This window comes from Cephus cinctus, unplaced genomic scaffold, assembly GCF_000341935.2.
Source record: "Cephus cinctus unplaced genomic scaffold, Ccin1 Ccin1_scaffold0935, whole genome shotgun sequence".
NCBI lineage: Eukaryota > Metazoa > Arthropoda > Insecta > Hymenoptera > Cephidae > Cephus > Cephus cinctus.
Window position 1 is genome coordinate 158,991 of NW_014333502.1, and position 12,593 is coordinate 171,583.

The 12,593-nt window shown below is 37.2% G+C and overlaps 2 protein-coding genes across 14 annotated transcripts in view; one reads left to right on the forward strand and one right to left on the reverse strand.

Annotated features, from left to right (window-relative positions):
• The window catches only part of LOC107271311 (potassium voltage-gated channel subfamily H member 6), a 44,651-nt gene extending 32,491 nt beyond the window's left edge, over nt 1–12,160 (forward strand). For 5 of the 12 annotated variants that reach the window (XM_025088595.1, XM_025088599.1, XM_025088597.1 and 2 more), the window contains 14 exons: nt 390–410; nt 2,737–2,891; nt 3,251–3,371; nt 3,483–3,603; nt 3,689–3,998; nt 4,077–4,413; nt 4,500–4,687; nt 4,762–4,886; nt 5,289–5,384; nt 5,751–5,891; nt 6,049–6,382; nt 6,479–6,556; nt 7,435–7,671; nt 7,784–12,160. In XM_025088595.1, coding sequence (XP_024944363.1) covers nt 390–410; nt 2,737–2,891; nt 3,251–3,371; nt 3,483–3,603; nt 3,689–3,998; nt 4,077–4,413; nt 4,500–4,687; nt 4,762–4,886; nt 5,289–5,384; nt 5,751–5,891; nt 6,049–6,382; nt 6,479–6,556; nt 7,435–7,671; nt 7,784–8,096 — 2,577 coding nt within the window. In that variant the 3' untranslated portion in view covers nt 8,097–12,160. The remainder of the gene's footprint in view (nt 1–389; nt 411–2,736; nt 2,892–3,250; nt 3,372–3,482; nt 3,604–3,688; nt 3,999–4,076; nt 4,414–4,499; nt 4,688–4,761; nt 4,887–5,288; nt 5,385–5,750; nt 5,892–6,048; nt 6,383–6,478; nt 6,557–7,434; nt 7,672–7,783) is intronic. The other 7 variants (XM_015747150.2, XM_015747152.2, XM_025088600.1 and 4 more) reach the window with 6 other exon arrangements.
• On the reverse strand, nt 6,586–7,380 carry LOC112494892. Of its 2 annotated transcripts, none has more exons than XM_025088613.1 (2): nt 7,049–7,380; nt 6,586–6,983 (listed from the first exon to the last, which is right to left on the reverse strand). In XM_025088613.1, exons 1-2 carry the CDS (start codon nt 7,168–7,170, stop codon nt 6,695–6,697), a joined length of 411 nt encoding a protein of 136 aa, XP_024944381.1. In that variant the 5' UTR covers nt 7,171–7,380; the 3' UTR covers nt 6,586–6,694. The 2 variants fall into 2 exon arrangements, with proteins under 2 accessions (XP_024944381.1, XP_024944380.1); XM_025088612.1 differs by having other exon boundaries at nt 6,627–6,986; nt 7,049–7,333.
• Nucleotides 12,161–12,593: the final 433 nt, after the last annotated feature.

A 12,593-nucleotide genomic window follows, 5' to 3' on the forward strand; every position in this document is an offset into this window, starting at 1 on the left:
CCATCCCCCCTCTTTTGTACTGTGTTGCTACGTTGTTCTATGTTTTTTTTTGTTTTCTCTTCTGGCCATTCCCACGTGCTAGCAATGCCGAGTAATGGCAGTCGTGGGGGGAATAAGAAAACTGAAATAACAGTATAAAATGTGAAAATCGTATATTACAACGGGCGGGTGAAAATGGTGGGAAATATGAACGGAAGGAGGAATATATATATATATATATATAAAAACAGGAATCGAAGATGAAATGAAAAAGAGACTACGAAAGACTCGATATTGTGAGAGTTACGATGGAACGGTTAGATTAATTGATGAGAGGACGATGCCAAATTCAAATATGGAATGATCGAACTTGAAAGAGAATTTTAATCGCAAGTTTTACGTTTCCGTAGCTCGGCTTGGACAAGGACGAGGTTAGTTGACACAGCCTGAAGTTTTCAACGCAGATTTGATAACAACCGATTTTTATACCGTAAATCCACCAGCCAACAAACTTCTTTTGCTCTCTTTCTCTTTCCACTTCTATTTCACTTCCTTCTCTCTCTCTCTCTCTCTCTCTCGCTCTCTCTCTCTCTTCTCTTCTCTTCATTAGTTCTTCTACTCTACTTTTTTTCTCTTTATTAATTTTTTTATACACTTTACTCTGCTCTTGCCTATTTATTATAATTTTTGATTTTTCGAAATTCGAAAATTCGCTCTCTCTCTCTCTTCTCTTCTCTTCCGTAAATCCACCAGCCAACAAACTTCTTTTGCTCTCTTTCTCTTTCCACTTCTATTTCACTTCCTTCTCTCTCTCTCTCTCTCTCTCTCGCTCTCTCTCTCTCTTCTCTTCTCTTCATTAGTTCTTCTACTCTACTTTTTTTCTCTTTATTAATTTTTTTATACACTTTACTCTGCTCTTGCCTATTTATTATAATTTTTGATTTTTCGAAATTCGAAAATTTTCAAACGCTTTCTCTCTCTCTCTCTCTCTCTCTCTCTCCCCCCAATTATTTTTTATTTTTCACTTTTAATCTTTCTATCTCTCCCTCTCTCTTTTTAACCCTTTTTTTATACAAAATATATAAAAATATATTTCTCTATCTCAATTATAAGCTTACACCACCATCACTACTACTACTATCACTACCACCACCACCATCACTACCACTAATCCACCTTACACTAATCTCAATTTTTGCACAGTTCTGTCCAATTTGCATTACGAGTAACCGTCTTTTTTGCGAATTATCAAATTAACCAGAATTAACCTAAAAGTCGAAAACATTTATGTAATCGTGTAAAAAAAAATTTTAATTAAAAGGAAACACAAACGACGGGCATCGATAACGACGTTTGAGAATACGATGATTAAATATAAAAATTAATAAAATTGGGACTCTCGATTAATCGAAACACACGATACACAGACACGAGAGGAACGAGGCAAAGAACCTGAAGTTAGAAAAAAAAAAGTCAAAATTTAAAGAGGAGAAAAAAATGAATGCCAACTTATACATTCGGCATGTACAAAGGCGATAATGCATTATATACGCTCTCGGGTTGTAAGCAGTCGAAAAGCTTTTAACGATAAAAAAATTTAACGAGAGTCCAGCCCCACGAATTTAGCGCGATAAGTTTTCTTTATTTTTTTTTTCCTTCTCAATTTCTCTTCAGTTGCCACGTAATAATAGTTTCGTCGATTTTACGTTTTCTATTCTTCCTTTGCTATGTCGTCGCGGCTCTTTCGAGTTTTCCTATTTATTTTTTTACAATCTTTTTTTTATTTGCCTTCATCAAAGATTTTCGTACTTTAAGGCCCTTTGTATTTTTTTTATATTTTTTTTGCATTTGCTTCCTTGCGTCAGGACTGTACATACAGACGTGGGTACAGACGTGGTTTGTATTGTACGGTCGTTCCTGTACGAAGAGGCTATCCGATTTAAATGCATCAAACAAATTTGACAGCGCTCTTTTCGATTAAGTCAATGAGAGAGTAAATTTTTGAAAAAAAATCATCTATTCTTTTTTTTTTTAATTTCTGTCTTTATCTGCCTAGCTCTTTTTATGCATTAGTGTATTTTTGAATGTGTATATGACATACGGTTAATGCGCTTTGAGTAATTATATTAATATACATATCCTATTCCTATGTATGTACAGTATTTTATATGTATACATATATATATGACCACGTAGATACATGTATATACTGTATATATTAATCGCTTGAATTTGTCGCTTTGTTTTCTGTCCTGTCACATTGTAATTCTTCCTAATTACGTGATTATTATTATTTTTTAATAAAAAGCTAGAATATTTTATCAATATCCAAATAAAACAATTTTGTCAATCAGGTCGCTAAATCGATACATTAAAGGTTAGTTACGTTTTGCGCATGATTCGTTTGAACATAACTAAAATTTGAAATCTACTAATTCGGTACCGCGTGTACTTAGTTTTCTGGACTTAGGCAGTAGTAGTTTTTTCCCTGATTAATTACTGTCAAAAGTTCAACGGTCCGTATCTCGCCCACGAAACAGTAGTGAACGCTTTTTCGAAGATTGCAATTTTTTTTTAAATTCAAAAAATGTGCACAATTTTTTTTTCCCGCCCCCCCCTCTTTTCTATGTCGCGTCATTTATGTACATTATTATCGTTCACGTCTCCTCGTGGCGCGAATTTCGGATATTGCTTTTGGATGGCTGAGCGCGTCGCGACGCCATTTAGACAGGACAAAAGTCGGCACCTTCTTTCCAGACGACGACGCTAATGGGCCTCCTGAAGACTGCTCGTCTACTGCGACTCGTCAGGGTGGCGAGAAAGATCGACAGATACAGCGAATACGGGGCTGCCGTTTTGTTGTTGCTGATGGCCTCGTTCGCCCTCATTGCACACTGGATGGCCTGTATCTGGTAAGTGGCTGGGGCTGATGATTAATTGAAAGAAAATAATAAAAATTGTAAATAGAAAAGGGTCGAGGATAAATCGCATTTAAATTGAGCGACAGAATGAATAATACTGGAAAGCTTGAAATTTAGTAGTCGGCGATGACTGCTAATAATGAAGAAAGTTTGTCAAGATTTTAATTAATTAATTAATTATGCCTGGAGTCTATTGGTTTTCGAGGTTAATTAGATCCACAAAAAGAGTCTTTTGCTAGAAGCGTCTCTTTGTTAGCTTGACGTATATATCGCATTCTTGAGTATACATATATATTTTGGCTGAAGTATGTGAATACTTGGTTGAGTGTATTTTATTATTTTGTTGAAAGGTACGCCATAGGGAACGCAGAGAGACCGAATCTTGAGAGTAAAGTTGGCTGGCTCGATATTCTTGCTAACGACACTCATCAGTTTTATTCACATAATAATACTGGAGGACCCAGTATCAAGGTATGTTATTTGCTTGGGTATTGGTCTTGATTGTTTTATTAAATTAATTTTGAAAATTGAGAAAAATGTATGTAATTACTATTAAAGATTTTTTTTTTTTTTCTTATTTAGAGTCGCTACATCACTGCGCTGTACTTCACCTTCAGCAGTTTGACGTCGGTGGGTTTTGGAAACGTGGCGCCCAATACAGATTCCGAAAAGATATTTACAATAATCGTGATGCTGATAGGATGTGAGTAACCTGATATTAAAAAGAAATTCAAAAGGATGCTCTGAAATGTTCTAATTTTATATATTATACTTATCTCTTTTTTCAGCCCTCATGTATGCCAGTATTTTTGGCAACGTATCCGCCATCATTCAACGTTTGTACAGCGGTACGGCGAGATATCACACGCAGATGCTGCGGGTACGGGAGTTCATAAGATTTCATCAGATACCAAATCCGCTGCGTCAGAGATTGGAGGAATATTTTCAACACGCGTGGACTTACACCAATGGAATCGACATGAACAGCGTCCTGAAAGGTTTCCCAGAATGTCTTCAGGCAGACATCTGTTTACATCTAAATAGAAATTTGTTAAAGAATTGTACAGCGTTTCATGGCGTCAGTCCAGGTTGTTTAAGGTAAGGAAGACAACGTGAGATCACGTTAGTTTGAAAAATTGAGGTTATGTCATTCAATCGTATCTTGTGTCTTTATAGAGTTTTGTCTTTGAAATTCAAAACTACTCATGCACCACCTGGCGACACTCTGGTGCATCGTGGCGACGTCTTGACGTCCCTCTACTTTATATCACGTGGGAGCATTGAAATTCTTAAAGACAATATCGTAATGGCGATTCTGGGAAAGGACGATATATTTGGAGAAAATCCATGCATTTATCCGACAGTGGGTAAATCGTCCTGCAACGTTCGCGCGCTCACCTCCTGCGACCTCCATAAAATTCATAGGGATGATCTCCTTGACGTACTCGCTCTCTATCCTGAGTTTGCAAATCACTTTAGTCAAAATTTGGAAATCACCTTTAACATGAGAGACGTGAGTTTCTGTCTGGATGATGGTAATTTTTGTTTTATTTATTTGATTTAACACGACTTTTTTTAATGCACTTTCGGAACAATTAGGAGGAGCAAGCTGGGGTTGATCCCATGTCGGCTAGATTCCCGGTCAGCACACCCACTGACGTCGACGTTGACGCCAGGAGATTCGCTTTCCGTCCACCGAGATATCGTCGAGCTCCCGGCAGCGGTCCTGGGACAAATTTAGTGTCGGCCGGTCGAGAGGATTCATTCCAGGATGATCAGGACGAGTAGTAAATATTGTTTCTCATTACTTATGTCTTTTCGCGCATTGATCACAGTAAATAATTTGCCGCTTACATTTTAGCGATAAGGGTAGCGGACATGGTATACTGGAATTGAACACTGATAAAGCTGGCCAGGATGTGACGCCATTGAATTTAGAATTTGACGAGCCAAAGCAACGAAGTTCGACTTTGAATTCCATAACGGGTGAGTCAAAGATTACATTAAGTCAAAGGACAGAGCAATGTAAAAGATGTGTTAAGGAGGTTTCTCAAAAATGTCCTTTCTTTCTTTTCGTCTTTTGTATGAGGAATGAATTAACCTGCACGATTATGTAATTATAGATTCATGACTATTAATCAGTATCGATATATCACACTCATCATACATCACGATATAGCTTTGTAAAAAGAAACTCCCTTTATTCTGCTACAATGCAGTTCATTTTATATTTTTAATTTCTTAATTGCTCAGCTTTTCCCTCTTCACTACTGTACTTATTACACTGAATGAAGTGTGCATAATCTTTTCAAATTCCGCTTTTGCTCTTACCCCTTGCGATTGTGTTTGTATCCCGGTTCGTTAACACCTTGAAACCTGGTTGTTCAGGCATGCTAACCCATCTCAAGCGCAGCATTCCGGATCTACGTCAGCACAAGATTCATCTTCAGCCATTGACAAGTCACGACTACCTCGCCAAGCAGAGTGAGTACTCTTCAAGGAGTCTCTGGTCTCCTGGTCGAGCTTAATCGTCTCCTTGGAGGGTTTGAAATAATTCTCATCACAATTTTGTTGAGATGTCACGCAAAAAATCAGAGAAGGGAAACTTTTGAATATACCGAATCAAAGCAAAATCCGGGGTGGTCGTAGTAGTTGATCATCAGGAAGGACTAAAATTCTCCCTAAAGACATAGGGACTTCACAGCTCTAAATCCTAGAGACTCGAGATTTTTGAGCGCACGTTGAATGTAAATAAACCGAAGAAAGCGAAAACTACATTATTCATTTGTACATAAACCGTTGTAAATTCGTGAAAAAATCAAAGGAACTAGAAAATGAATTTTCCCTCAGTGACGACGCCACTAACAAGGCCGGGGCGTCGAAGTTCGGCCGCCGGCGAGAGCTGTCTTAGTCACAACGTGGTGCATCCCGCTTCAACCACATCCAGTCACTATACAACCCCTTCACCTCCTCAACATCCTCACTCACATGGTGAGTCCTGGCACATACATGACATATATACGTAAAGGTATAGTCCTTCCTGAATACATTGAGTGAGATAATTTGGAAGAGATTATAGATGAAGAGGAAACAGTAAAGTGTTTCTTAGCTTTGGCACAAGTTGACCTTATCATAATTCATTTTTCAGGAGACTTCCAAAGTGGTCCAGGTCGACCCTTGGATGAGATAAATGCCAGGATAGATCAGCTCTCGAGACAGGTGTCGTCCCTGGAACATTCCATGGCTGGAGACATCAGACTGATCCTGGCCCTTTTGCAACAGACTCTTAATTCTTCTAGGGAGAGTTCAAGTATAGAGATGATGCCAGGTACTGCGCCTACAGGTACTTCTAGGCTTTCTGGTAGACCTCCAGCACTTGTGCAGAGGTCGGCCAGTGAACCTCAACCACCTACGGTACCACCATCTACTAGTAGTAATGGGAATGGAAAGATACAGCCTAGCACATCTCATGGATTGTTCAGGTAAGGTATTATTCCTTTTTTTCAGATTTATGAATCACAATAAGACTTTGTTAATGAGATGACTCAAGATTTTAATCGTTTAATTGTGTGCAAAAGCTTTCTTTCAAAATCTCTGGATCAGTTGCATTTGATTTCGGCCTCTTTTCTTTTGGAGAGGTTCGACGTTTTTCGAAGGTGACAGAGGGCCCCCTTTTTTAATTTGTTTCCTCGTTATATTGCTAGTTTCTTTAATTAATGGACTATTTCTTTGATTAACAAATTGTATTTACATATTAATTCACGCTACAGTATATTGTTGTACGGGCTAAATTGTTACAGTTTGGGATTGTAATAACGCTCCACGTACGTTAAAAAATTTTCATGACGTAACAGCTCCAACACCCTAAAAACTTCTTTCGGTATTCTTGGTAATTTATTGATTGGAGATAACGAAATATCATCCTTATTACATATATTTCGATTTTTATTCGATCCCTTTGACTTTCTTGATTTCATTCTTTTCGGCACTCCACGAATTTTACTTGAAAAAACCCGCTTCAGGTCATTTCCAAACGCCTTAACGTTTTTCTCAATCTTGGTATCTTTTTTTGGCAAATTCTGACTTCTTTAAGCAATGAAAAAAAAATTCGAATAAACGGAATAAAAAACAAAATGTTGAAAACGTACTCAGACTTTTGAGGTTCTTCAAAAACTTCCAAGTCATTCCTATTTTGAGTTTCGTTCTGTTCTAAACTTCCTCCCTCGCGAAGGAATTCCCCGCAGGATTTTTGATCTGGTTCTGAATTCATAATTCCAAAAAAGAAGACAATTATCAAAGAATAATATACGAAAATAACCTTATCGCACAACTTCCGAATTTAGCTGTAGCTTAAAACAAAATCCTGCAAAAACAAAAATATGAAGACAAATCATCATATGCAGAGTAGAACTAGACTGGCTATGAATAAATACTCTCGCTTTATCAATAAACATAGTACCCACTTATTAATAAAAAGTCGCAAATACAATTTCTTAATCCATGACTATACTAATTTCATGAAACGAATATTCAGGCCACCAACGAGAGAGCCAACATCAACCTCATCAGGAGCCTCGCGTTTGACAGTGACATCCGACACGTCAGCCTTAGCAACAGCATTGCAGACAGCCCTGAATAGCAGATCGGCGCCCACGAGGTCTCAAAGTCAGCCAGTGGACCTGGCAGTGCCATCAAATAATCAGCAAGCTCATCAGCCCCACGCATGGCACAGTCAGCCAGCAGCATTTAGAAGGGGAGAGTTCAGAACGGGGTAAGAAGGATGAACGAATGCCCGTAATTGCATTAAGTTAAAAAGTTAGGAGAAAAGTTGCAGAAGCATATTGCAAACGTGATATATAATTCGTTTCTCGTCCATCGCACAGATACACGTCGTTCAATAAACGCTCAGAACCGGAAACGGACGATCCTTGGAGTTGCGCAATGGCAGTGTCAGAGCGCCCATACGCACAGCGTCCACGAAGCGGAGATTCTCGAAGAGACACAACGAATCATCGTGGATCCAGCGAGCTTCAGCGCATTGAAGGTCGACATACAGATAGCCAGGGTGGACCTGGTGGACGGCAGGAGTCTTCGCGTCAGACCAGCGACGACATGTCCTGGGAATTTACAATAAATGAAGCGCCAATAGCTAGGTTGGAATCGTTAGACGAATTGGATCAGGATCATGGCAGTTAAGGGATGCTGGCTGTGATCATACTTATGGGAATAAATGTTTTATCGTGGCGCCATCTTGCGACGGGTCGACGTACGAAAATATCTAGGTTAAACGTAGCGACTGAAACTTATCATAATAAATCGGCCGTTTGACGACTAGATAATGTGCGTCCGACAGAATAGTAGGAGGGTCAGTCGAACTTCCTATCCCGTGGGTTATTATAGCGTCCTTACGCTCTCCACAAATGACTTTCCTCGGGTAATCTGCTTAAGGCGATTGATTCCTGCGGGATATAAAATATAAAAAGAATTTCGCTGACTATCGTTCGATTCATATCAACGGGAGGGAGCACGTGGACGGGCTGATATCGATGTGGGAAAAATGTCCTCGTTTGAATTGCCTCGGGATAAATTTTTCTACGATGAAGTACCAAAAAAAAAAAAGACAAACTAAGAATCAACGTAAGAATAGCGACGAGAATATAATATGGATGCCGATCGTTTTCTTTCTTTCTTTTCCTCCCTTCTTTTTTTCTTTCTTTACCGTTTTATCTCGTTCTTTCTCTTTGATTAATTTAATAGGCCGAGGGAGTAGCTCTCTCAGCTAAAATAACACACGCTCACCCGCGTTACGTATCACGTACTTGCGCGTGTATCTAGATTGCAATGAAGGTAGACAAGCTAAAAAGAATAGAGATTCAAAGATATAAATATATAGATATCAACTATTGTATGTGCTACAGCGTGTATACACTGAATATCGTTTCGCGAAGATGGCGGAAAGAATATCGTTTTTATTTACTGCCTTAATTGTGCATCGATGTTTGAAAGACCTAAAGTGTATTTCGACGTATGATAATTATTATTCATTTTCGTGTGCATTTTTTTCACATGAAAAATCTATATATTCTTCACTTTCAACACGTAGCTCATTTTCTCTTCTGCAACTTTATCGAAACGGGACGGGCAAAATGGGAAAGAAAGAAAGATACCAATCCTTTCGAATTAATGCTTTTTATTGAACGTAGGTATATACAGCCATTTTTAATAAATGCAAAATATTGAAAAAACAAAAAAATTGAATCGAGAATAATTAAGGTATAAAAATCATCCTATGGCAAGCGGAACGATAGCGATTGAGAGTTCTGTCATTCTATCGATTTTTTTTTCTCTTTTCTTCTCCACTACATCCACAACCAGATCGAGAATTCTAGGGTATGCGATAATTAAACAAACAAGTACAATGATGGGAAGGAAAATAAGAAATCAGTAAAAAAAAATAGCTGAATATTGAATGACTGAAGAGAGAGTAACGAGCAGCGTTAATTAAATGCAAAACTGAAGTAGTGGGCAAAAGTGAAGAAAAAACAAAAACAAAAAAAATAAGAATAAACGTAATTTTGAAAAAAAAAAAATAGGGCCGCTTCTATTACGCGAACGTAGAGAACCTTTTTACGGTTATACACGAGTACACGTGCGTTATTCAATTAATATTATTCATTATTATTAGCGGCACGATCGCAAGACATGTTTGCGTCTTACGGGAAATTGTAGCGTGTATGAGGGCGCGAAAATTTGAAAATTTTCAAACTTCGTCCAGAATTGAACGCGTTATAGTCTGGATTGAGAGATGGGAGTGAATGAGAAAGAATTACGAGGGCTGGAGCGTGTTGCGAATGGAGTAAAATAATACCGACGATATATGCCTACGCAATAATATACATATAAATATATATACATATATATACATTGTACAATTTTTTACAAAATATCTCGAATTTTACTCGTACGTATACCGTTGATATTTGGCTTTTCTTTTTCATGATTTAGTCGACGCTCTTATCCGATTTGTAAATTCTCTCATCCGAACTGAGTTTTATCCTGAAACTGTAATTGGTGCAATTAGAAGTCTTTAATCTCGTTGTAATAAAAGCGATTCTTATTGACTGCGACGGGGTCGTACGCGAACCGAGCCGATCCAAACCGATTGCAATTCTCTTATTGGGATATCGTAATTGCATTTTCGTTCATTTTTATTATTATTTATTATTTATTACTATTATTATTATTATTATATTATTTATTACTATTGTTATTGTTAATTCTACTTTCACGTTTCCTTTTCTTTCTCCCTTAGTCACATGTTTTCTCGTTATTGCCGTTCATATCAGCTTCTTGAAAACTGTCAAACTTTTTTTTCGATTTTTCGTCACGTGAATTTCTTGAGGCATAATTAACAGGGAAAACTCGTCATCTGTTCAATGACGAAACATTCGAAACTGCAAAACGATATAAAAAAATATTTATAAAAAAAAACTTGCAAAATTAAACAACTTACAAAAATAAATGTTTAAATTCAGAGAAACGACGCGCGTTGATCGACGCCGACGTCCCCGATCGCGTCCCCTTAATTTTTGCTCAGTATTTTAGGACGTAATTAATAAATGAATGACATTCGATATATAACGATAATCTAGTCACTAATGAAAAACGCTGACAGCTTACTTACGAATAGGCAGTTTATTATTATCGTCATTATTATTGTTATTATTGTTATAATTATTGCCATTAATTACTATAATGTTCACGCGGTAAGGGAAGGAGGGTGAAACTGATGAAAACGATGGAGAGGAAAATACGAGTTTCCTTAAAAAAAAATGAACGTCAACAAAAACCAAAATATCTTTCACTGGCTAAGCCATATCTTTCAGACTTTCTTTTGTCTACTTCTCTCGTGAAATTTATTTAAGGTAAAATCAAAAATCACGTGGCAACGTAAACAGTCTCAAATTTGAGTTCTCATCGACTACTCAAGATTGGAGATGAAATGTATAATTTCTTATCAATTTTCAATACTCTTTAATACTTTTTTTTTTGATTTTGTTAAGCTGCACGCTTTTGTCAACCAACGGCGACGGAATGAATGAAAAAAGGAAATATTAAGAGAAAAAAAAGCTATTACCTAGAATCTCCGTTAACCTCATCGAGGTGGTTTCCACTTTGTTTTCCACTAATCGAAGAGCCCGTAATTTATGCATAGCGCAAAGGAAAGTACAGCCACGTTAGGAGCGATAATTTTAAGGTGAAAATTTGGAAATGTTAATCTGTGAGAAGCAGAAGGATATAGAATCGGAGAGAACCTTTGCTTCTTGGGCTGTGTAATGATAAGGGTTCTGAACGATCGTTCTCAAAAATATGATCCTTGTCAAACAATATTTCTGATATTCGTAACAACTAAAAATTGAGTATCGTTTGAGAGAAATCGATCAGGACACGCGTTTTGTTGTAATAAATGAAAAAGAGGAAGCAAAAACAATGAGAATGAGAAAAAAGATGATGCGAGATACCATGAGATGGTTCTCTCGCGTTTTTTCTCTTTTTTCTTTTTGTTGCAATTACACTTAAGAAAAATTGTTCTGTATATAATAATACATACAATAATCCTTGGATTGTACGATTATAAACGGTGAGCGCACTGATTTGTATCACGTAATTTAGAGAATGCGAGTGGGGCGTGTGCGCCGCGAGTACGTGTGAGAGACGAGAGAGACTGTGTGCAAATTTGTGAGTAAAAAGAAAAAGAAAGAGAAAGAAAAAAAGTGAGAGAACGAGAGTGAGAGAGATAGAAAGAGGGTGCAAGAGAGAACTTTTCAGTTGCCCTATTGCGCTGCCTTCTCTGCCGCCTCGAATCTGATCTCCACCTCATCTACTTTATACTTTAAAAATACGAATAGCGAAAGGAAATGGTCACGTGAGTGAACTTTGTCGTGTAAGGCTTTTGGCATTTCTTATTTCGATTCTTTATATTTTTTTGTTTATTATGGAACAAACACATCTTCACGATTACCTTTCTCTGCGCTTATATCACTCGCGATTAATAATTACTCTGTCAAATGTCAATGTAATACTAATTACATGACTATGATAAGAATGGATAAGGACGGTTGGTAGTGGCGGTGGAGATTTGTCTATGGTGGTAGAGCTGGTGCTTGAGCTGCTGACGAAGCCGGTGTTATGTATCAATAAGTTTTCATATATTGCATAAAATATGTTTATTACATATTTTCACTATGTGCTGACACGTATTTTGAGTACCTTGATGTATTTTAATATCCTGCAAGAACAATCCTTAACTTTTTTTTTTTTCAAAATATCTATTGGAGATTATATATTTTTTTAAATTACTTATTACTTTTGTATTTGCTTTTGGGTGTTTTAAGGAAAATTTACTTTCGTTCGGGGAAAGCGTCCACTTGAATTAGTTCACACTTACTGTATAAATTATGAGAGCTATAGAATTTATCGTTTATTAAATGAGTGGTAAGTATCAGTAGCATTATGGAGATATGTTAGAAAAAATCAAAACTTTTTTATAAAGCATTTTTCTTTTATGGTTGGAAATGGTTAAACACCGTATCGCGTCATTACAGCACTCTAAAGCTGTTGATGCTTTTTTACGTCATTGCACCATCGATACTTCCCGTCAATCTACGACAGTTATAGTTTCGAGATTCGCCG